This window comes from Lacerta agilis, chromosome 9, assembly GCF_009819535.1.
Source record: "Lacerta agilis isolate rLacAgi1 chromosome 9, rLacAgi1.pri, whole genome shotgun sequence".
Lineage (NCBI taxonomy): Eukaryota > Metazoa > Chordata > Lepidosauria > Squamata > Lacertidae > Lacerta > Lacerta agilis.
Genome location: NC_046320.1, coordinates 38522897 through 38546287, shown reverse-complemented (window position 1 = coordinate 38546287; position 23391 = coordinate 38522897). Strand labels below are relative to the sequence as shown.

At 40.9% G+C, this 23391-nt stretch overlaps 3 protein-coding genes across 3 annotated transcripts in view; 2 read left to right on the top strand and 1 right to left on the bottom strand.

The window, feature by feature from the left end:
• The window catches only part of ANAPC10 (anaphase promoting complex subunit 10), a 28372-nt gene extending 23555 nt beyond the window's left edge, over window positions 1–4817 (bottom strand). The window contains exons 1-2 of the mRNA XM_033161226.1: window positions 4762–4817; window positions 25–145 (exon numbers count right to left, since the gene is read on the bottom strand). Coding sequence (XP_033017117.1) covers window positions 25–139 — 115 coding nt within the window. The 5' untranslated portion in view covers window positions 140–145; window positions 4762–4817. The remainder of the gene's footprint in view (window positions 1–24; window positions 146–4761) is intronic.
• A 163-nt stretch (window positions 4818–4980) lies between these two features.
• On the top strand, window positions 4981–23029 carry ABCE1 (ATP binding cassette subfamily E member 1). The gene is made up of 18 exons (XM_033161225.1): window positions 4981–5136; window positions 10503–10677; window positions 11078–11163; window positions 11832–11929; window positions 13887–14004; window positions 15745–15882; window positions 16445–16514; window positions 17423–17519; window positions 18885–18974; window positions 20027–20148; window positions 20594–20815; window positions 20976–21035; window positions 21126–21184; window positions 21290–21400; window positions 21481–21623; window positions 21763–21885; window positions 22726–22837; window positions 22958–23029. Exons 2-18 carry the CDS (start codon window positions 10575–10577, stop codon window positions 23003–23005), a joined length of 1800 nt encoding a protein of 599 aa, XP_033017116.1. The 5' UTR covers window positions 4981–5136; window positions 10503–10574; the 3' UTR covers window positions 23006–23029.
• Window positions 7344–7928, top strand: LOC117053483 (cardiolipin synthase (CMP-forming)-like). The gene is given in 3 exon segments (XM_033161227.1): window positions 7344–7810; window positions 7812–7870; window positions 7873–7928. Coding segments are annotated over 3 exon segments (552 nt in total). The 5' UTR covers window positions 7344–7358; the 3' UTR covers window positions 7914–7928.
• Window positions 23030–23391: the final 362 nt, after the last annotated feature.

The following is a 23391-nucleotide window of genomic DNA, read 5'->3' as shown; positions in this document are numbered from 1 at the left end:
TGTATATGCACACTTTGCACTTACCTGGTTTACAAGAGGAAAGTGACCAAACAGCTTGTGATCCAATTTCTCGAACAGTTCCAGTCCTTTCCAGTTGCTTTGGATCTGCACCGGGTGGTGTCTTGTTAGCAGTGGTCATTTTTCACTAGGAAAAGGAGAAGTTACAAATGTGTTTAAAAAAATAATCCAGGTTCAAGACAAAGGAGACGGAAGAACAATATTTTGAGAGTCTGCCACAAACACAGCAACTTTTGGTGGCAATGTAGACAGCCTCTTTGGCACATGCAAATAGCATATATGTAGTCAACTAATTAAATATGCCTGCACTTGATGCTAGCACAACAGATGGAACCTCTTTACTTTACTTGGAGATATATATATATATCTTTTTATTTAATCACTCACCTGGTAGCCACAGGCAACAAGGAATTGCATACATGCTACTGAGTGGCTGCTGGAAGAGGAAAAGAGAAACCTAACATACTGAAGAAGGCGCTACAGCATTTAAGACCACAATCCTCACTTTTAAAATTTTGTATGGGAAAAGTCTACGAATAAGTTGCATTTTATGTTGCAAACTACCCTGTGGTCTCTTGATGAAGCAATAATGATGATAAACTCAATAATGATGATATATCAGATTAATAAGGATATATTTCAGACTATGCATGGTCTAGTTGAGGCTAACCTTTGGCCCTCCATATGTTGCTCCCATCACCCCTGACCACCAGTCACATTGGCTGGGACTGACAGCAGTTAACAGACCAGCAGCTCTGGAAGGCTCCAGGTTAGCCACTCTTGGTCCAGTTATACAGTAGGGCTGCAAACCTACATACACTTACAGAAGAGTACCGATAAGTTGAACTTAACTTCAGTAAAAACATGCAATGGGATGAGGCTACAAGAATATCTAGTCTGAACACTGTACAGAAAATGAAACAAGACATATTAAGCTATCTGGACTAGTGGGAACAAAATCTGTGCAAAATATATTCATTAAAGTTAAACCAACTTTGAAAGAATTGTATAATTGCATTTTTCCTTTTCAGAAGCCTATGCGGAATAGGGGACAGTTAGGACTTGGACCAGGGACAGCTAGGTTCAAATCCCCCCCCCCTCAGGATAAAACTCAGCTGTGTGAACTTGGGCCATGTGTATCTCTCCATCCCACAAGCTTGTGGGGATAAAGTGAGAAAGCATCATAGATGTCCTAATTCTGAACTCCTTGGAATACAAATCAAAATAATCAGCATTTTTTACTCTCCTTTTTATTTTTCCTTCCATTTATTTTGCATGAGTAATTAATCATCGATTTAGCTGAAATGTATCAAATTAATATAATAAAAATAATGCATATTTAAGCTGTAATTAAAAGAGAAATTCCCAGATCAGACGCCAGAAGGCAGTCTTTTCTGAACAAAATATCCACAAACTACTATCTTTTTTGTTGTTGTGGTCCATCATCTATTTAGCACAAGCAGTAAAAGAATTAAATTGTACTTTGCGGATCTAGTCACAATAGAAACAAGAGCCATTATCAGGAATGAATTCTAAAATAATTACACAATGGAAAAATTCAAAGAGACCTTTAAGTTGTATTAGTTACAACTACTGGAACAGTTTCAAATTTATTAATAGCAATAACTATTTCCAGTGTTTCAGATCTGGTTTCCAAGCAGTTTTCAAATTCTTCAAAATGTCAAGAATCTGTGGTTTGCAACCATGCACCAATTGCCTTTTAGGAAGCAATTTTCCATTGTAATAACATGCTGGCTTCATGGTTGGAAAGCAGAATCTTCATGCAACACAAATGAAGAATGTTTCCCTAGACACAAATACAGAGCAAATATTCGGGAAGTCAGACATCATGGCACACTTTTTTCTGCGAGACAAACAATATAGGACATGGTGGTTAAGACTGTTTTTGCAATTAATAAAAGACCAGTTTTTGCAATTTCTGATCTTTCCTCTAGATAATCAAACCCATTCTTGTAAACAAGCCCACCAACAGAGTACAGAAATTTCCATCCCTCCTGTAGCAACCCACTGCGTTTTTAAGCTGGGCCAGGAGGAAAGGGCATCCCTTCTCTGGCAGTCCACCTGGTTCTATGCTAGATGGGACAAGTCACTCCATCCCTCTACTGCCAGCCTTTTCATTTGCCTGAATGCAATGCCTTGCCGCCTATGTGCTTTGGAGAGAAGGGAAACATGGCCATTCCATCAGTTCTTGTGAGAGGCCAGCCACTTTCGGCCCTTCCTTAACTGTTGCCTAGGGATGCGGGTGGCGCTGTGGTCTAAACCATTGAGCCTAGGGCTTGACGATCAGAAGGTCGGTGGTTCGAATCCCCGCAACAGGGTGAGCTCCCGTTATTTGGTCCCAGCTCCTGCCTACCTAGCAGTTTGAAAGCACGTCAAAGTGCAAGTAGATAAATAGGTACCGCTCTGGCAGGAAGGTAAACGGCGTTTCCGTGCACTGCTCTGGTTCTCCAGAAGCGGCAAATTCATGCTGGCCACATAACCTGGAAGCTGTCTGTGGACAAATGCCGGCTACCTCGGCCTATAGAGCGAGATGAGTGCCACAACCCCAGAGTCATCCACGACTGGACCTAACAGTCAGGGGTATCTTTACCTTTTAAACTGTTGCCTGGCAGTATTTCATATTGTTAATTTGCTTGAAACTATTATAGTTACGTATACCAGAACCTATTTCAAATTTTGAGTGCAGATATGCTCCAAAGAAGCCAAAATGACACAGTAATCAGACATAATGGTCACTAAAATAAGTTGTCAAATGAGATGAATCCTAATGGACTATAAAATTTCTAACAGTATTGGCTAAAAAACCAAGCCTGGTCATTGACATTTGAATAGCTGAAGGCAAGAAGCAAGTGTTCTCCTCCCAGGTATGCTACTGTTGCAGGACCTGACTACTGCCTCCTTTACTCCCCCTGTCCCCAACAGTCTTCAGCTGAGGGAGATGAGTTGCCGCCAAGGCAAGTCCTAGGTGCTGCTGCCATCACTTCCTCCTCCTCTTCCTTTAGTTATTATTATCCTAGCTGGATCTCATTAACAGTGGCTGCTAGAGAAGGCTGAGTGGCCAGTTAGGCAATGAAGAAGTCTGCAGAACGACTGTATCAGATTCAACTCAGGCTGCCTGAGACTCCATCACAGTGGACAACTAGGTTGGGCATATTTTGATAGGATGTTATCTCACATCCCTCTCAGAGTACCAAGGAATATGTGCTAGGGTGCTGCAAAGCACAGCCTTCCATCTTCTTCTAAACAAGTAATGCTGCTACTTTAACAGACTTTTGCAGGCTTACCAAGCTGTTTTTGCTGTTCTCACAACATGAGCAGTCCTCATATGTGGTGGCGGCTGAATGCGTCATGTGTATGCATGTGCTATGAATGTGAAGTTCTGAAACATGACAGTCCAAATGGACATGAGTAAAGTGGACACATGTGCAAGTGTTACGCATGCAACCTGCAATTTTTAAATCCACCTAGCATCTGCGCTGGCTAGTTTCCTTAAAGCATTAGCGTGTCAGTGGCACCAATGGCCAATGAATTTAATTGTGACAGGGGTGCCTGTGGAATGCCTATATGAGCAAGTACTTTGCCCACAGCCCTGCTTCTCACCCATTCCAGCCCTAAATCAGGTGCTGCCACATAGAAAGCCATCCTTCTAACAAAAGACATAAGGAGATGCTGTGCCTTTTGCAGGGTGCATTGTTTTGAGCGCACACATGCACGGTAATAAACTTACCAGAAAAGTCAGATAACCCAGATCAGCACCTGTGCCTCACTAACCTGAGTCAAGTCTCTGCCTACCACCTTCCTTCAGTTCATTGAACCAACAGAGCAACATCAAGACTCGGGCTGAGGTAAAGGCACATGACATTAGCTTCTTGGGTACACCCACACAGGGAAGGGGTCATGAAGGAAAGGTTGTCTGCTCATGAGCAGGGACACTTTCTCCCTTGGTCAAATCCTTCTGTTTTGAGAAGGTACCTCTTCTCTTTCTACACCCTGACTCGAAGTGTTTCCCTACACCTGCAGATCGCAAGGTCAGCGGTTCGAATCCACACAATGGAATGAGCTCCCGTTGCTCTATCCCAGCTTCTGCCAACCTAGCAGTGTGAAAGGATACCAGCACAAGTAGATAAATAGGTACTGCTGTGGAGGGAAGGTAAATGGCATTTCCATGTGCTCTGGCTTCCATCACGGTGTCCCGCTGCGCTAGAAGCTGTTTAGTCATGCTTGCCACATGACCTGGAAAGCTGTCTGTGGACAAACGCCAGCTCCCTTGGTCTGAAAGCGAGATGAGCACCGCAACCCCATAGTCGCCTTTGACTGGACTTGACCGTCCAGGGATTCTTTACCTTCACCTTTACCTACACTTCCACTTCATCTCTGTATCCCATGTCCTTTCGTTCTCTTTTTCTCCACTCAGTCTTTTTTCTCCTTTCTTGTCTCCCATTACATCTGGCTGCTGGGTCTGTGTTTTTTGGGGGGGGGGGACCGTTTCCCTCCATTGGGGAAGGAAGAGCGGCAAGTGGGCAAGGACGGGCGTCTCCATTGCTACCTTACCTCTTCCTGAATTTTAACGGCGCGCGATAAATATCCTAACTGATAGCGTTAAGGGCCTAATCTCCTTCTCTTGTGGGGAAAAAGGGCACATATATTACAGGCGAAGGAGAGCGAGGATGTTGAGGGACGCAGCTTTCCCTCAACAGAACCGGCAACAGCAGCGCTACTTACGCTTCCCGCGTCCGGCGCCGACGCCAGCGGCTCCGTGGCCACGCCCCCTTCTCCGCCAATTCCCTCCCCTCCCGTCGGCTTCACAGACACCACGTCGCTAAGCGATGGCGTCAGCGCAGAGTGGCCGCCTCGCCCTGCGCTTCCGGCGCTCTGACCCTTGTCTACGGCGGCGGCGCGTAGCTCGCCAACAGGCCGCATCTCTATGGTGAGCGGCGCCAGCTCCTCCTTTTAGGGTGGCGGCCATTTTGGCCGGGTGGCAGCCGGAGCACGTTGTCTCCGAGTCCAGCTGCGAACCCCGGAGGGGGCCCTTCGCAGCTTCCCCGTTTCCCTCCGCGGACGGGAGGCCTCCCCTTCTACCCCCCCCTTCGCTTCTTGGTAAGTAAAAGCTGCTGAAGAGCGATAACTTGGAGGCCACCCGCTCCTCCTCTGGGCAGTTGGAGCCGCTTGAGCGGCTGGAGATAAGGCTGGCTGGGCCGCGCGGGTTCCTGGCCGGCTTCGACTGTATGAGGAACACGCGGGGCCCCGCCCGCCCTTCCAGCTGCCGAATAGGCAGGGCAGGCTCCAGCCTCTCGGGGTTCCTTCCTTCCTTCCCCTTTAGTTCTTCCCCATCTCCACGGGTTGTCGAACCCCTTCGTTGTTCCCGACCCTCCATAATGAATTCGGATCTTAATTTTTTCCCACGCAGAGGCCTTTGGGGGCTGGGTGGCTTCCACGCTTTGAAAAGGGAAATTTTTGGGTGGGTGGGTGGGTTGGCTCCAGCTAAACAGACCCTCCTGGTGAGAAAGGTTAAAACAGTGGTCGACTGTCAAAAGGTGTTAAAATTACTCTTTTTTCCCCTCTTGCATGAGCCGCTCAGGTAAGTGTCATAAGTCAAGACCCTCCCCCCCCCCCTGCATTGTTGGTTGTATCCTGCATCTCCTATTAAATTCAGTGTCGGTGGCTCTCCATACGTGTACAGTATATGTAAAGAGAGAAGGAGAGTTCCAATCCCTTGGTTTTTAATCTTCCGAGATGTAAGGCCACGTCTGTGTCATGCATTTAAAGCACTGCTGTGGCATTTTAGCAGCCATGGCTCCCCACAAATAATCTTGGGAGCTGTAGTTTTTTTCAGGGTGCAAAGAGTCCTTAGGAAACCCTATATTCCCCTGACAGAGCTCCTAGGAAAGAGGAGTTGCTTGTTAAACTACTCACTCTGAAAAGTGTAGCTCTATGAGGCAACAGGCATTTTGTAACAACTCTCAGTAACCATAGCAAACTACAGTTCCCATGATTCTTTAAGGGAAGCCATGACTGCTGAACTTTTATACAGTAGTGCTTTAAATGTATGGTGCAGCAGTAGTATTGACATGAGTAGACTAGTGTCTCTTCTAAACACAATAAGTTGAGATGGATAAATTGGTCTTCTACTGGTAAATTTGACATGTTGGGGTTTTACTGCTGTCTAAAATTGCTAGAGGCTATTTATTACATAGAATCATAACAATTGTAGGGTTGGAAGGTACCATAAAAATGTGCACTTTCTTTATCCCCCCTGCATTAAGTAATGGCTTAGTTAAGGATGATCCCTTTATGGTTTTCCATTGTGGATTTTAGGATGGTTAGTTGATCTGTGTACATATAGGGATGTAGGAGTTGCCTTTTTAAAGTTAAAATAGGTGTGTTTGTCTGTTGGAGCCAAAGCGAGAGAGCTAAGGTACCTTAAAGGTAACCATTTTTATTGCTAACAGCTGCTTAAAAAATATTCTCACTCATAACTTTGTTCAGCCACATCAGGCAGTTCTGAAGGACCTAGAAATCAGAAAGCATTGATAATTATATCATTTCTTATGACAACTATGGGAAAGTGGTCTCCTACAAAAATGCTGTGCAGAAATAGAAATCCCAACTGAGGTACTAAAACAGGATCTCTGCACTGGGGAGAACTTGGCTTATAGCTGGAGCTTTGCTTCCTTTTCCTGTGTCAGCAGTTCTCTTTGCCAGAAAGACCAGCTTCTTAAATAGCTTATTATTATTGCTATAGCAAAGCTCTCACAGCATATTTCACTCTCTCGCAGCATATGCTAGTCGCTTCTCTCTTTCCTGGCCCTCATGAGGAAAAACTGATATCTTTAAATGAAAAGAGGGGGTGGACTCTAGGAGATTACAGAGGCAGAAAGTGGCCTTTCTTTGCATTCCTACAGGGTGGGGCTTTTTGCTCTAACTACTGGCCAAGTATAACATCAAGTAGAATATCAGCAAACATGACCCCTGCTCAGAATTAACATAATTTGATGCCTGCAGCTGGGGGCTTCTGAGGGGTGCGGGCCCCAGTGAAGCTTCCAGCACCAGATTCCTCTCCCTGGTGCCACTTGTGGCTGCCGTCTGCCCATGCCTGCTGCTGCACCTGCTGGGCTCCTGGCAGCTGCTCACCTCGGCCTGGCCCAGGTGTTCCACCCGAGGGCCCAGGCAGCCATGGTGTAAGCGGTCCAGCTACAGGGTTGGAGGTTGCCCCATGGGTGGCCCACAGAAAACTTGAGCACGGTGCCAGGAAAGCGAGGCCTTCCCACGGATACGCCGAACTGTATTAAAACTCTTAGACAATTCCTAATTTTCTCTCAATGACAAGGATTGTTCTGGCACCAGTTTTGGGCTACTTGATTGTTAAAGAAAATTTCAGTATTGCATTGGGTGTATTTACTCTGGCTGGAATAACAAATTTGTTGGATGGCTTTATTGCATGAAACTGGGCCAACCAAAAATCTTTAGGAAGTGCCCTAGACCCTCTGGCTGATAAAGTTGTTATCAGCGTCCCGTACATTAGTCTGACTTGTGCAAATCTTATTCCAGTTCCTCTTAAATCTATGATCATTTTTAGGGACATTGCATTAATTGCTGCTGTTTTTTATGTGCTATACAGAACTGTTCCTCCACTAAGAACACTTAGATATTTTAATCCATGTTATGCCACTGCTCAGTTAAAGCCAACATTTATCAGCAAGATGAACACAGTAGTACAGCTCATCTTAGTGGCAGCTTCTTTAGCAGCTCCTGTTTTCAATTATGTGGACAGTGTATCTTCAGGCCTTATGGTGCATCACAGCTTTTACAGTGACAGCATCTGCTTACAGTTACTAAGTAGCCGAAAAACAGTTCAGGTGCTAAACAGCAACTGAAGGATTTCACAAGTGAGTTGCTGACTTCCTATTTGGTTTGGCTTGTGTTGGGATGGCATTGCCTGCATAATATTTGGACTATGGATAAAGAACACTTTGGACAATGGATTCAAACTACAAGAAAGAAGATTCCACCTAAACATTAGGAAGAACTTCCTGACAGTAAGAGCTGTTCCACAGTGGAATTTGCTGCCAAGGAGTGTGGTGGAGTCTCCTTCTTTGGAGGTCTTTAAGCGGAGGCTTGACAGCCATCTGTCAGGAATGCTTTGATGGTGTTTCCTGCTTGGCAGGGGGTTGGACTGGATGGCCCTTGTGGTCTCTTCCAACTCTGATTCTATGATAGCTTTGTCTCAGTGGAAAACATGACTTCACATTGAAGCTAATCAGAAGCTAAAACGAAGTTTTGATCATGTAAATATGCATAATTTTAATGCACTTTTTCAATTTGTTGCAAATAAAATATGTTTTACCTTAATGCAATTTTTTAAAAAAAAAAAAGAATTAACATAAATGAAGTAATAGTGTTTTTCTGCCACACTGAGGCATTTGCTGTGTAGGTAGAAGGTTGGGTTGTCTGTTTTAAAGGCAAGTCTGTTATGTATGTAATATGATGAGGATGGCCAACTTTGTTTTTACAGTGACCATTCTGTTTTCCAGAGTGTGGTCCAAGGTATTCTGCTGTGCAAACAGCTTTATTATAGAGCCTGCCTAGCAATAAGAATTTTCCAGTAATAGAGAACATGCACTAGAGTGTAGCATTCTGTACGAAGAACACTTTAATGTAGTTACATGAAGGATGTGAGAGAAGGAGAATAAGATAGAATATCCTTGTTTATCTGAAAACCTCTAAAACTCCTTGTTCCTCTCTGGCTCAGAAGTGGTATTTCTTATTTTTTCATGAAATAGTCATTGTCCCATTGGGATTCTATTCCTTAATTTCCTTTCTCTCTGTCTTTCTAATCTTCCATCCTATTTCATTGTTGTATTACTTAGCCATGTGTTATATTCGTGGTATGTCCTGTTGTCATGTCTGGTCTGTTATATTTTTGATTATGTAACTACTTCAGTAAAGAGCTTACTCAAAAAGATCTTTATAAGTACTCATATTGTATTGTTATGCTGAACATACTTAAAGACGTATCCCCTTATCTGGACAGTACTGTTCTGCACAGTGTACTTCCATGGTATTACCATGTCAATCTCTGGTTGGGCCCAAATTCTGAAGCATTTTTTAAATAAAAGATTTCACTAGAAAATTGTCGATTCTGCTCACCTAGTTATTGTAATACCTGATTTTCAGGACAGTACACTTGCAGCTAAAGATCACGGCACTAGAAGCGTGCTGGTATTTGATTTACCTTATAATTTTGTAGCGTCCAACTCAGAGGTAGGAAGCATAGTTGTCAGAGATAATGAGGCAGTTTTGCAGGAGGCAAAAGCATGATGTTCTTGAAGGCAGCATATTCCCAGTCATCTTGCTGTTAAGTCCTTACCGGTTCAAGTGTTAATGTAAATTTGGTTATACATGAAACTGAATTTATCAATCCATGATAGTAAAGAAGCTTGTAATATTGATGGGTGGAGCCAGATACTTGCTTCCATTGCTAGGAGATAATGCCTTTGTCATTCAGTATGTACCACTAGTCTTTCACAGCTTCAAAATGACCCACAAATTACCACAATGAATTTTTAAAATGGAGAATAAAATTACTGTGGTGTATATAAGCATGCATGAATAAAAAAAACACATAAGAGACCTCTTTGTGTTTCCTTGGATAAAAATACTTTCCAGAAATAATTTGTCGCTTTGCATGAAGAAGTAATTAGAAGTATGTGTATATGTATATTTTAATTGCTTTGAGGGGGGGTTTACAGTCAAGTGGTATGTACATTTTATTGTGTGTATATACGCACATATTTCATCAGCTCTGCTTGACACTTTGTTGAATATAAGTTGAAGTATTAAAACAGGCATCCCCAAACTTGGCCCTCCAGATGTTTTGGGACTACAACTCCCATCATTCTTAGCTAACAGGACCAGTGGTCAGGGATGCCTGTATTAAAATATGGCAGCATAGGTCATATCTTTGAAATATGCATAAGGAAGGTAACCAGATTTTTCTCTTTCATTGCATTTCTCAGTCTCTGTGGTTTTCCATATAAAAACTGGTACTTCTGTCAACGTTTTATTTTGGACCAGTGTGTGACTTTATTTATTTACAGAAATGTCCCTATTGTGGCATCTCTTCAAGTATCTTAGTGAAATATCTTCCTTGTCTGTCACAACCAGCTGAATAAATATTGGGAACTTGAGCAGGATGGGAATCCGTGCCCCTCCAAATCTTGTTGGGAGTCTTAACTTCCATCATCGCTGACTATTGCTCATGCTGACTGGGGCAGGTGTGAGTTGGAGGGCAACACATTCCCAGTTTCTAGACTTTGCCCACAATGATTGCTTGTCAAAATGAGAACCCTTGCCTGAGTTTAATGAACATCCTTGACCTTGGACTGCACTTCCCATATCATTATATAGACTCCAATCCTGTGCTTTCTCACTTTTTATTAATCATTCTGTTTGTTTCCACTTAGAACTTGAATTATCCAATTCCATTGTTTTGGAATCTCTAGGCTGTGTATCTACGTAATTCTAAGTTCATCACAATGGCTGATAAGCTAACAAGAATTGCTATTGTGAGCCATGACAAGTGTAAGCCAAAGAAATGCCGCCAAGAGTGCAAAAAGAGCTGTCCTGTGGTTCGAATGGGTAAGGAACTCAAAACACTTAATACAAAACTCTTAAAATTAAAACAGGCTGAATGTTTCACTTACTGGTTTGTAGACTACAGAGTCAGATTTTTAAGTATCCAGCGTATCTGCCATCTTCAGTAGTTTTTTTAAAATGTGTATGAAAGTACAGTATCATAATAAGAATATGGAGAATTTGGGGCAATTAAAACCATGAAAACTGCATCACGTGGAATTCAAATTCATGACTAAAAAGGTAAAGTTAAAGGGACCCCTGACCATCAGGTCCAGTCGTGTGCGACTCTGGGGTTGGTCTAAGTCACAAATTGATGCTACTGCATGGTTTCTAGATCACATTCCATACTAATGCTTTCAATAAGACCTGTGTGTCTAATCTTTTTAATATTCCTTTTCACCAGGGAAGCTGTGCATAGAAGTGACATCACAGTGCAAAATAGCATGGATTTCTGAAACATTGTGCATTGGTTGTGGTATTTGCATAAAGGTAAAGATTATGTCTAGTAATAATAATTGAAAGCTGTTTAAAGCATATGTCACATTAGAGCTGTTTGGACATGGGTGATCTCATCTTCTCCCGATCCCACCTCCATACATTGCGAATTTTGGGCTTGTGTGCTTTGTCATCGCACGTCCCCACCTCCCAGACATTCAAATAAACATGGCCAGTGACATGTTCATGGCCTACCTTGCATGTACCGTTGTAAACTCTGAAAACCCCACTGTGGCCTGGTTCACTGAGTACATTAAACCATAGTTTAAAATAAACTGGTTTAATGAGAAAAAGCGATGTGCTGGTAAACGTTGCTGAAATAACATGCTTTGCTGCTCTCACCCACCTACTGTGCTGTTGGAAAATACATTGTGGTCTTGCTTGTCTTTTTTCCCCCTCTTCTTTTTCTTTCTTTTTTCTTTTTCTTTTTTTGGTCTCCTGACAAAGTTCAAGAGGGAAACCAAGGTTTGTTCTTGGTTTGCTTCTCATGGTTTGTATGTAAGTCTAGGTTCAGATGGCAAATCGGACCATGGCTTGTTTCCTGACAACACTGTAGGATAGGGGCAGCAAATACAAGTAAAAACAGTCTTATTCCAATAGTATACTTGGCTTTTGTTTTGTTTATTTGTTGTAATGTTAAACATATTTTATTTGTGTTACAGAAATGTCCTTTTGGAGCCTTGTCCATTGTTAACTTGCCTAGCAACCTGGAGAAAGAAACAACACACAGATACTGTGCCAATGCCTTCAAACTTCACAGGTATCACTCTGCTACAACCCCTGAAAAGTTGTTAATATAAATTATTATTATTTGTTAATCACCTTCCACTTTCCTTCAAGGCAGTGTACAAAATAAAATAATAACTGCTGTTAAAAAGTTAACGGGGGGCACAAGGATTTGAATTTTAAACAATACAGAATGGAAACCCGTGGCAGAGATTTATTCATCCAGCTGGTAACGCTTGTCACACACACATACACACACACACACACAAAATGTATTCAGTTGTTTCCAGAAAGTGCAGATAGTGGGTGCCTATCATTCCACAGAATGGGGCAGTCACACTGACAGCTGTAGTCAAAATCACTGGTGAGTGGGCTTCTGATATTTGGGGACTTTGAGGAGAAACTCTTCTACAAAATGCAGTGACCTGGGAATATAAGGTAGTTTCTCAAGTGATATGGTCCTGAGCTGCACAGGGCCTTACATGTTAATACCAAAACCTTGAAGTTGGCTCAGTTGCAGATTGGAAGCCAGTGCTAGCAAGTTGCTATATGCTAGCAGCCATTTACCCCCACAAACAACCTAGGAATCTGAATGTGGGGGTGAAGGTGTTTACTTCATTGTCATTCTCCGTGTTGTGAGCTAAACATATTTGGCTTCATTGCTTACCTGGTACAGAACTTTTTTTAAAAGGGTCTGTTTTCATTGATAAATGTAAAGGGAGCTTTGTAATTGAAGCTAAACTTGACATTTGTTCACAGCTACCTTCATGGAGTGAAGGAGAATTTTCCTTGAGCTAAATTACTGTACCAAGGGGTACAGAATTCATGTAGGATTGCCACAGTCTTCTGCACTTGCTTTTTACACAGTGCTAACTCTGTGTGAGTCTTCAGAAAACAATACAAAGAATAACTTGGTGCAGCCATATACGAACCAGTCCTTGAGTTACTGGTTTTTTAAATGGGTCAACAGTATTACATTGCTCCACTGGAAGCTTTGTGCTAGGCCACTGCAAGCAAACAGTGGGAGCCAGTGTGGTGTAGTGGTTAAGAGCGGTAGACTCGTAATCTGGTGAACCAGGTTTGTGTCTCTGCTCCTTCACATGCAGCTGCTGGGGGACCTTGGGCTAGTCACACTTCTTTGAAGTCTCTCAGCCTCACTCACCTCACAGAGTATTTGTTGTGGGGGAGGAAGGGAAAGGAGAATGTTAGCCGCTTTGAGACTCCTTAGGGTAGTGATAAAGCGGGATATCAAATCCAAACTCTTCTTCCTCTTCAAACAGTTCAACCACCTTTTGATGGACAGGAAGCTGCTTTCTTCTTGTAGGATGTATCCAATAGCACAGGCTGCATTTAGATCTCTGCTTTATTAATAGTGTTTTTAAGGACACCTTTCTTCACAGCAGTATAATATTTGATAGATGACCCATAGGTTTAGAACAGAGTTTTCCAAACTTTTCATGTTGGTGACACACTTTTTAGACATGTATCATTTTGTGACACAGTAATTCAGTTTTACTAGCAAACCGGGGGTTAAACTAACCCCTTATAAGTGTGTTTGCACGACACACCTACACATGGTAGCTGACACACTAACATGTTGTGACACACAGTTTGGAAAGCTCTGGTTTAGAAGAAAGAAGCCATTCCTTCCAAGATAGGAGTATGAGTGAGTGTGATGTGTGTGTGCGTGCGTGTACCCGCACATATGACTTATGGCGAAAAGTCTTTCCTTCTGAATTACTCTCCTTGGTAAATGTGTCTTGTTTGCCTTTGTAAAGCAATTAAAGGATAGTGTATATAATTTTAAATTCCAGAGCAAATAGAGATCACTTTAGATATCATTAATTATATTTCCTTATTTCTGATTAAAATGATGCACATAATGGGGTTGAGAGAGGAAAGCATATTGAATTAACACCTAAGTTTTGTCTTGCTTTAGTTAAGGCTGTGTCCGTTTATTGTTGTGTAAAATGTTGGATTACTTTATGAAGGTTGCCTATTCCACGTCCAGGAGAGGTGCTGGGGTTGGTTGGAACCAATGGTATTGGAAAGTCAACTGCCTTGAAAATCTTAGCAGGAAAACAGAAGCCAAACCTTGGAAAATACGATGTATGTATTTTAAATATATGCCAAATGTGATTTCCTAATATCCTTTGAAACTGCATTTTGCAGTTATTGTGAAAATGAAAACGAGTAGTGCTTGCTAGACTGGCAGCATTACTTTGCCCCAATAAGTAAAATCTATATGGCCATTTAACCATTAGGAAGTTCACAAATATGTATGCTAAGAGATATACAAACGTCTTTCATGTGAGGATGTTAACCATCATTTTCCTGTTAATGGGTGCGAAAAGGAGGCTGTTGAAAGAACAAGCATTGTAAAGCAGCAGTGATGACAGGTTTTGCCATAAGCATCTTTCCACTCTATTGCTATTGGTCTTTTTTATTTTATGCATTATTACACCATTCTGTGTTATGAACACAGAAACATAGGGTGCTGCTTTATACCAAGTCAGACCATCTAACTCAATATTGTTTACACTAACTGGCAACAGCAGTCAAGGGTTTCAGGCAGAAGTCTTTTCCCAGCCCTAGCTGGAGGTGCAGTGGGTTGACCTTGGGACCTTTTGCATGCAATGTATGTGCTCTACTACCAAAATACAGTTCTTATTCCATTCCCCCTTTCCAGCTGTGAATTCACTTGCATTCACATCCCACTTAAACACTTGGTGGTTTTTGCCTTGTGTAGTAGTATTTTGTGTAAACTTTAAACCCCAAAGCTTGAATTGATACACCATACTTTTTGGGGGGGGGAATCCTTGCGTAATTGGGAATATCATTTTTATACCTCCATTAAAAGTTTTAAATCCTAGATTTCTGTGACAATGCATAAGTAAGCAGTAGGTTCAGACATCTCGGTTTTGACTACTTGACCTAATTGATGTTAAAGTTAAGTTTTTGTACAAATAATTGGTTGCCCACAAGTAGATGTCATGACTTGCTAGCTGTATTCTGTGCAAGTTGGATGGGTTAAATTTAGTCCTGCGTGATTTGCTTCAAACTAGCTTCTCAGAAATACCACCTGACAATTTCTCCGATGTAAAAAAGAACAGAGCTGTAAGCTGCTGCTGCTGCTGCTGCTGCTGCTGCTGCTGCTGCTGCTGCTGCTGCTACTGTTTTATGAAACATGATAGACACATTTGTGAGTCACATTACACCATAGCTAATAGTTTACCATGAATGTGAAGATTACACCTGCTTTTCTTCTCCTAGCATGAGTGGGAGTGAAAACCATAATCCCACGCTTCCAGTTACAACTGAACGGGAATTGTGATTTCTTTAGTGCTAAACAACCCATGTTCAAGAATAAATCTTTGCATCGCATCATGGCTTGTTTGGAGTGCAATAAACCATGATCTCTGGTTCGGACCTAACACTTAGGTCACATATTTTGCTTTATTCCTTACATTAGAGGAGTTGAAACAAAAAATTTAATTCCTTCCAGTAGCACCTTAGAGACCAACTAAGTTTGTTCTTGGTATGAGCTTTTGTGTGCATGCACACTTCTTCAGATACAAAGACCAATACGGCTACCTACCTGTATCTAGAATTAGAGGAGTTGTGCTTTGTTCCTTATGCTAGGGTACTAGAAAACAGAGCCACTTTTACATTCAATGTAAAGTGTTTACTACGGACTACTGGGGTGTGATCACAGCTAGTGTTGCTCTAGGAGGCCACTGCTCCTTCATGAGCACTTGAAACATTTTCTCAAAATGCCATTCAAAGTATTCTTGTCCTTAGATGTGTTTCCATACCTCTCAAGTGTTTATTTGAAATGCTTTTGTATAGGATCCTCCTGATTGGCAAGAAATCCTGACTTACTTTCGAGGATCTGAGTTGCAGAACTATTTCACCAAGATCTTGGAAGATGACCTCAAGGCCATCATTAAGCCCCAGTATGTGGACCAGATCCCTAAAGCTGCTAAGGTGAGTAAGCTTGTTAGCTAAGGCTGCAGTCCTAAGTTCCCTTATCTTGGAGTAAACATCATTGAATTCAGTAGGACTTGGTTCTGAGTAGACATGGCTAGGATTGTGCTGTAAGGTGGGATGAGGGGGAAGAAACAGGCAGGTTTTCTGTATGGGGTAAAGGTAAAGGACCCCAGGATGGTTAAGTCCAGTCAAAGGCAACTATGGGGTGCGGTCCTCATCTTGCTTCAGACCGAGGGAGCTGGTGTTTCTCCACAGACAGCTTTCCAGATCATGTGGCCAACATGACTAAATGCTTTTGGCACACACAGGACCGTGATGAGTGCCAGAGCACACGGAAACACCATTTACCTTCCTGCCATGGTGATACCTATTTATCTACTTGCACTGGTGTGCTGTCAAGCTGCTAGGTTGGCAGAAGCTGCGACAGAGCAATGGGAGCTCACCCCGTTGTGTATGAAAGATATAAGGCAGAGTTTTAGTCAAGAGCAGATTACAATTTTAGTACAGTATCTCATATCATGGCTTAAGTAAAGTCCTGATTGTCATCTTATCGTGACAGGGAACAGTGGGCACTATATTGGACAGGAAAGATGAAACTGGCACACAGACTATTGTATGTCAGCAGCTTGGTAAGTGATGTTTTTATACAAAGTTTTAAAATAATCTGCGTAATTAGTCCTAAAAGCTTTCTGTTTTGTTTTTAAAATTGAAACGTCTTTCATAAACCTTAAACTTTTAAATTCATATTCAGCATTGCATTTTTTAACATTTAAGAATGTTTATAGACTGCTTAGTGCAGAATGGTGATTAATATTAGTTACTTATGAGATATTTTAGGCTTTCTTTGTAAAAGTATAATCATGTGTATATTGCCATTCTGACCCAGTAATAGGACTTAAGCTTAAAAATTGATTGGATCCAGACTAAGTTAGTCATGCTGTAGACCCATTGAAATCAGTTGGACTTAGTCGTGAACAGTTCACTTTTTCCACTGGTATTGATAGTCTGGATCCATCTCAGTCACAATAAAACAAATTAATAATACAGTAACCATAAAATAAATGCCACAGAATTACCAAATGGAGGCCCAAATTAAAAACGCCAACACAAGAGGTCATTGAAAAAGGCACATTTTTACCTTTTTATGAACAATATGGGAATATGATGGAACCCTATGGGCTAAAGGCCACAGGGAAGAGCAGTAGTCCCTCACCACTGCCTTTCCAGAGCCTACTTTCTAGGAATGAACAAAAACATTTATAAAAAAAATTATGTCTCAAGGTTCATTCCAAAAAGGTCATCCAGAAGGATGCTATAGCTGAAGCCATTGTTTGCAGAGGGCATCAGTTCATTTTGGGACTTATACATGTTGTGCAGTGGACACTGTTGATGCAACCCAGGTTAATGTGTGGAGTTACTTATTGAGATGAATGGTGAAGTTCTTGTGTAGAAACGAATACCGGTATATTTAAGTGTAGCCAGTTGACATGTTAGCATATTTTGTATGTACTTGGTTGTAAGAAAAATATATTTGCAGATTTATCTCATCTGAGGGAAAGAAACGTTGAAGATCTATCTGGAGGAGAACTTCAGAGATTTGCCTGTGCTGTGGTTTGCATTCAAAAAGCTGACATGTATGTAGCAATTTGGCTTTTAATAGTGACTTCAGTAACTTTGCTAATTTTAGAATATTGTTTGTGACTTGAGTTGTATGCATAATTTTCACTCACTTTGTCATGCGGGCCAGGCATTTCGAAAGTTCAAAATTAGACCTTAGTTTTTCCACTTATCTAATTAACTTCACGTCTTTTCCTGACTAGGGTTTATAAACTGTGTGAAATCTAGTGTTGTGCAAGTGGAGCTGTCTTTCCTCCCTGCAGCCCATCACAACCACCAAACTTGCCCTGGAGAATCACTTGACCCGCCAGAGCAGATCTTGAGAGTTTACAGAAGAGGAGAGAAGTCCTGTTGTATAACAATATCATCATCATCATCATCATTTATTTATATGCCACCCATCTGGCTGGGTTACCTCAGCCTCTCCGGGCAGCTTCCAACAAATGAAAACACAATTGAGACATTGAATATTAAAAACTTCCCTATACAGGGTTGCCTTCAGATATATGAGTAGAAGTCTGTTCCCCTTATGTCCACACCATTGGATAGAAGCTTGTGGTGTTAAGACTGAATACTTTCTAAGTTGGCAGGAGTCCATAATAGTCACATGACCATTTCTATTACAAATTATTTTATGCAGCGTTTTGACAAGAGAGTATTCAAATTTTAGCATTCAGCATGCTTTAAACTTGTATTTATAACCAGGGATGCTGTGTTCATGGGGACTAATCTATTCTACAGACAATGTAGGGACTGAAATACTTGTGACTTAACACGAGTGTTCACTTTCTAGCAAGGAAGCTCATGTGCAGTTGTCCATGTGTAACATTGAAAAGACATTTTTCACAACTTGCTGGGAGAATTCTTTGAGTGAAACCAGACAGATAACTGGGTCCGACCTCTGTGCTCGCCCAGTGAGTTATCACTGCTTTGTGTGATACTGTGGCAGAACAACAAGGCACCAAATGCCAGAGCATGGAGCCTTTGAGAAATGGGACACGGCAACAGAATACTGTATCCTCACCCCTTAACAGGAGTACTAGTATTCAGGATTCCAGCCTGCCATACCCCGAAGCTGTGTAAAGGGTTCAAATGGGCCAATTCATTCCTCTTTACTAACATGGCATTTCATCCCTCAAGGCCCATTTCCCATTCACTTTTTTGAGATTTTCTGTATTTCTGCATACCTTTAGGTGCACCTGATGGTGCTGGCATATCCCTCTTGTTTCTTAACAATCCCTTTTTTGGCTCCATTCTTATTGGTTCTCAGTTCATTATTAGAGAGAAATGGAATTTAGGGAAGGATGGGTGGTGTGTTAAATTTGATGAACATAAAACCTTCCCCCCCCCCCATCCTTTTTTTTTCTTTCTCCTTGGGATAGCTTCATGTTTGATGAGCCCTCCAGCTACCTGGATGTTAAGCAGCGTCTGAAGGCTGCCATTACTATTCGATCTCTAATAAATCCTGACCGGTAAGTAATGTAATTATAAATGGAGGTACTATTACTCAAGCCTCATAATGCTGATTAACATGTGATAATTTTCTTATGAGAGGTATGTACTTGGAGGCGGGATGTTTAGTATCCCTACTTATACAGTGGTACCTCAGGTTACAGACGCTTCAGGTTACAGACTCCGCAAACCCAGAAATAACGCTTCAGGTTAAGAACTTTGCTTCAGGATAAGAACAGAAATCGTGCTCTGGTGGCGCAGCAGCAGCGGGAGGCCCCATTAGCTGAAGTGGTCTTCAGGTTAAGAACAGTTTCAGGTTAAGAACGGACCTCCAGAACAAATTAAGTTCTTAACCCGAGGTACCACTGTAGTTCTTATTGCATGTGTTTAATATTGGTTTACTACGTAAGTTTCCTTCAGATCTGCAGTTAGAAGGTGATGCATAATTAAATTAGTAATAATCATAGCTGTCAACCTTCCCTTTTTTTGTGGGAAATTCCCCTATCAGTACTATACTATAGACCATAGTACTGATAGGGGAATTTCCTGCAAAAAAGGGAAGATTCACAGCTATGGTAATAATACTAATTGTTCATAGTATTATCCTGCCCACTAGCGCCTGAATTCATATCAGATTTTGTGATTTCAACCAAAACCAATGTCAGTATGCCTTATCTTAAGCACTTAGAGATGCAGAGTCTGGGGATGCTACTGTTTTGTTTCTAGTTTTAATGTAGAAACAGTAGGGATTGGCATTGCTTGCTCCTGGAGAACATCCCACTTATATCTATTATTTTTTGTTTTTAATGTCTCTTACTGTATCTGCTTTTGTAATTTATTGGGTAAAGTGGAGAATAAACTGAAACTGACATTTTTTGACTTTCATATCTTAGTAAAATAACGGCAACCAGATTTTCAATATTTACAATTTTGCTTAAAATGCAGTATGAAATGGTACCATGTACGTATGATACCATGCACTATCAGAAAAAATTCATGCTGTCATATTTTTGCTTGAATCTAAAAACAGAAGAAAACTAATTCAACTATCTTTTTGTTTTTGTTTTTTTAGGTATATTATTGTTGTGGAACATGACCTGAGTGTGCTCGATTATTTGTCTGACTTCATCTGCTGCTTATATGGTGTGCCAAGTGCTTATGGTGTTGTCACTATGCCTTTTAGTGTAAGAGAAGGTAATTATATTTTAAATCACCTTTCTCTTCTTCCTCAATTATGTGTTCTTCCTACAAAATAGTTATGTGTGATGTAAACAATTTGACATCTTTAGTGTGTGGGTTTTTTTTACAAATACTTCCTAAATGCTCTCAGGATTCTCATACTTAAAAAGTAGGTCACATTAGACAAATTACTCAGCTGGGTTAGCTCTTGCCCTTACCAATATATAGTTATTTCCATCTATATAGTTCTATTCACGTCATTCCTTGTCTGTTTTATCTCAGTACCATGAAAGTAATATAACATGAATTTCCAAGTGAAGAGCAGACCCTGAGTACCCCTAAAAAGAGCTGAGTCCTATTTTTGGGTTGTCTGTTGTTCTGTCATGTTGGTGATTTATCTTTTGATAATCCTATGCCTGGTTTAGGTGCTCTTTACTAATGATGATTTATCTTCTTACAGGGATAAACATTTTCTTGGATGGCTATGTTCCAACAGAAAACCTACGGTTCCGAGATGCATCTCTTGTTTTTAAGGTAGCAGAGACAGCTAATGAAGAAGAGGTCAAGAAGATGTGTATGTATAAATATCCTGGAATGAGAAAAAAGATGGGGGAATTTGAGCTGTCAATCGTTGCTGGAGAATTCACTGACTCTGAAATAATGGTGATGCTGGGAGAAAATGGTGAGTGTATTTCAACTGGACCTATATAGTGCCTTTAGATCTCTATAAAAAGTGCTGTTCCCCAAAGCTTTGCCAATTTTATTATATGCAGATTTATGTTTTAAAGACTAGCCATAAACTATGCTTTGCTAATTTTAATTATATATATATTAACTTACAGGAACTGGAAAAACGACATTCATTCGCATGCTTGCTGGGAGACTGACACCTGATGATAAAAGTAATGTTTTGTCTATTTATTTAACATATAATTTAAAACTGTTAATTTTGTTTTTAATTACTGTGACTACATATAATGTCTCTCTTACAGGTGAAGTACCAGTTTTAAATGTTAGTTATAAGCCGCAGAAGATTAGTCCTAAGTCTACTGTAAGTGTTTGTTTCACGTTTTCACTTTCTAAGCAATAGTAATGGGAATGACAGAGTAAGAATGAGGGGAACTGGACTAAGCAAAGTGTGAATTTATTTTGATAGGGAAGTGTACGTCAGCTACTTCATGAAAAGATTCGAGATGCCTATACACACCCCCAGTTTGTGACTGATGTAATGAAACCTCTACAGATTGAAAATATCATTGATCAAGAGGTATTTATCACCCATGTTTTGTAGTTAATGGGTCCCTTCCCTCTTACACCAAGTGAATTTTTTAATATTGCTTCAACCAGGTGCAAACATTGTCTGGTGGTGAGTTGCAGCGGGTTGCTCTTGCCCTCTGTCTTGGCAAGCCAGCTGATGTCTACTTGATTGATGAACCTTCTGCATACCTAGACTCAGAACAACGTCTGATGGCAGCTAGAGTTGTCAAACGGTAACCTGGGTAGTGGATAGGGAAAGAGGGGTGCATGTCTGCAAAGGTTTCATTTGATACTTGAAGGTAGTTTAACTTTAAAAAAAAAACATTTTAAAAATTGCAAAAACCCTCATTGATTTCTCCCCTTTGATTTCAGTTTCATTCTCCATGCTAAAAAAACTGCCTTTGTGGTAGAGCACGACTTCATCATGGCTACCTACCTTGCAGATCGTGTCATTGTCTTTGATGGCATTCCATCCAGGTGCACAGTGGCAAACAGGTAAATGTACAGCAGGGGGGGGAAATATTGTAGTGCAGTTTTTATGCTTATGTTCCTATGGCGACAGGATCCGCTTCTGCATTTGGATCCTTCTACCCTGGGAAGGAGCCACACTATTTGCTCAATCCCTGTGGTATTCTTGTTAGCTTAGTGTTGATGTCATATTACTGCATGGAATAGTTGTGAAGCAATCAGAGTAAGGGCAGTACTTCCTGGCACTAGAGTCTTGCAGGTTTTTAAAAAAATTGGTAACTCCCAGCAGCAGGAAGCACAATCAACACCCATGGTAAGGTCTCCACATACTTCACCTCATTCATACCTCTCCCATCTTCACAACCTGTGAATAGTATAGCAAAATGGGTGGCATTTTAGCCTGATACTAGGGCAAATACAGAACTTAGATTAGAAATGTTGTGTTTACTGGGTGAACGAGCATATCAGTTTATGCCATTTATCCCAAAGTTAATCATAAAATTGTATGGTTGGAAGGAACGTACAAGTCATCTAGTCCAGCCCCCTGCAATTCAAGAATCTCAACACACAGTCCCCCATCCAATTTGAAACTATAATGAACCCTTGTTAGCTTTGCAAATGTACTAGCAGTTTTATTGCTGCACCACTAGGGAACCAATATTGCAAAGGTGGAAAGGCAATAATGCTAATAAGGGATGTGATTTAAGAGGCCAGTATGATTTCCTAGTGCATTGTGTTCCTAGCAAAAGAAAATAAACAGAAGTCCAGGAAAAAGAGGTTGCACTCTTGCCTTTCCAGATTATGCAGGTTTACAAAACCATTAAAATCACCTTTGAGAAAAGTAATATACACCTGCTTTCTTCACAGTCCTCAAACTCTTTTGGCTGGCATGAATAAGTTCTTGTCTCAGCTTGAGATTACTTTCAGAAGAGATCCAAACAATTACAGACCAAGAATAAACAAACTCAATTCAATCAAGGTAAGAATTCTAAGCTTTATTCAAATCTGTCATACAAGAAAAAAAATGTATCTGGAATGCTGTATGACCAAGCAGGGGTAAGGTTTCTAATGGGGTTTTCTCTTCTTCTTCTTCTAACAGGATGTGGAACAGAAGAAAAGTGGAAACTACTTCTTCTTGGATGATTAAATGAAAAGTTGATCATCAGTTTATGAAAACTTTATATGAAATGCAATCAGGTTTTAAAATATTTCTCATTCCAGAGGTTAAAATAGAATGTTACTGTCATGTAACATCAACTGCCCAGTAGCAGTGTCAGAGCACCACTTTTTGTGCTTGCCAATGCCATCTTTTGATGTAATATTTCAAAGCAGTGACAGCTGAAGTGACCATACCAAGATTCTATGTACTTTTTCCACAATGGGGATATTTTGGTTCAAACCTAACTTATTAATGTACCAAATGCTGACATGTTTCCAATTTTAAGTCTTTGAGCTGTTTTCTTTACAAAAAGTCAAGATATAGAAATTGCTTATTTTAAAAGATTAACTCTCTGTAAATGAGGGTTTCATAAA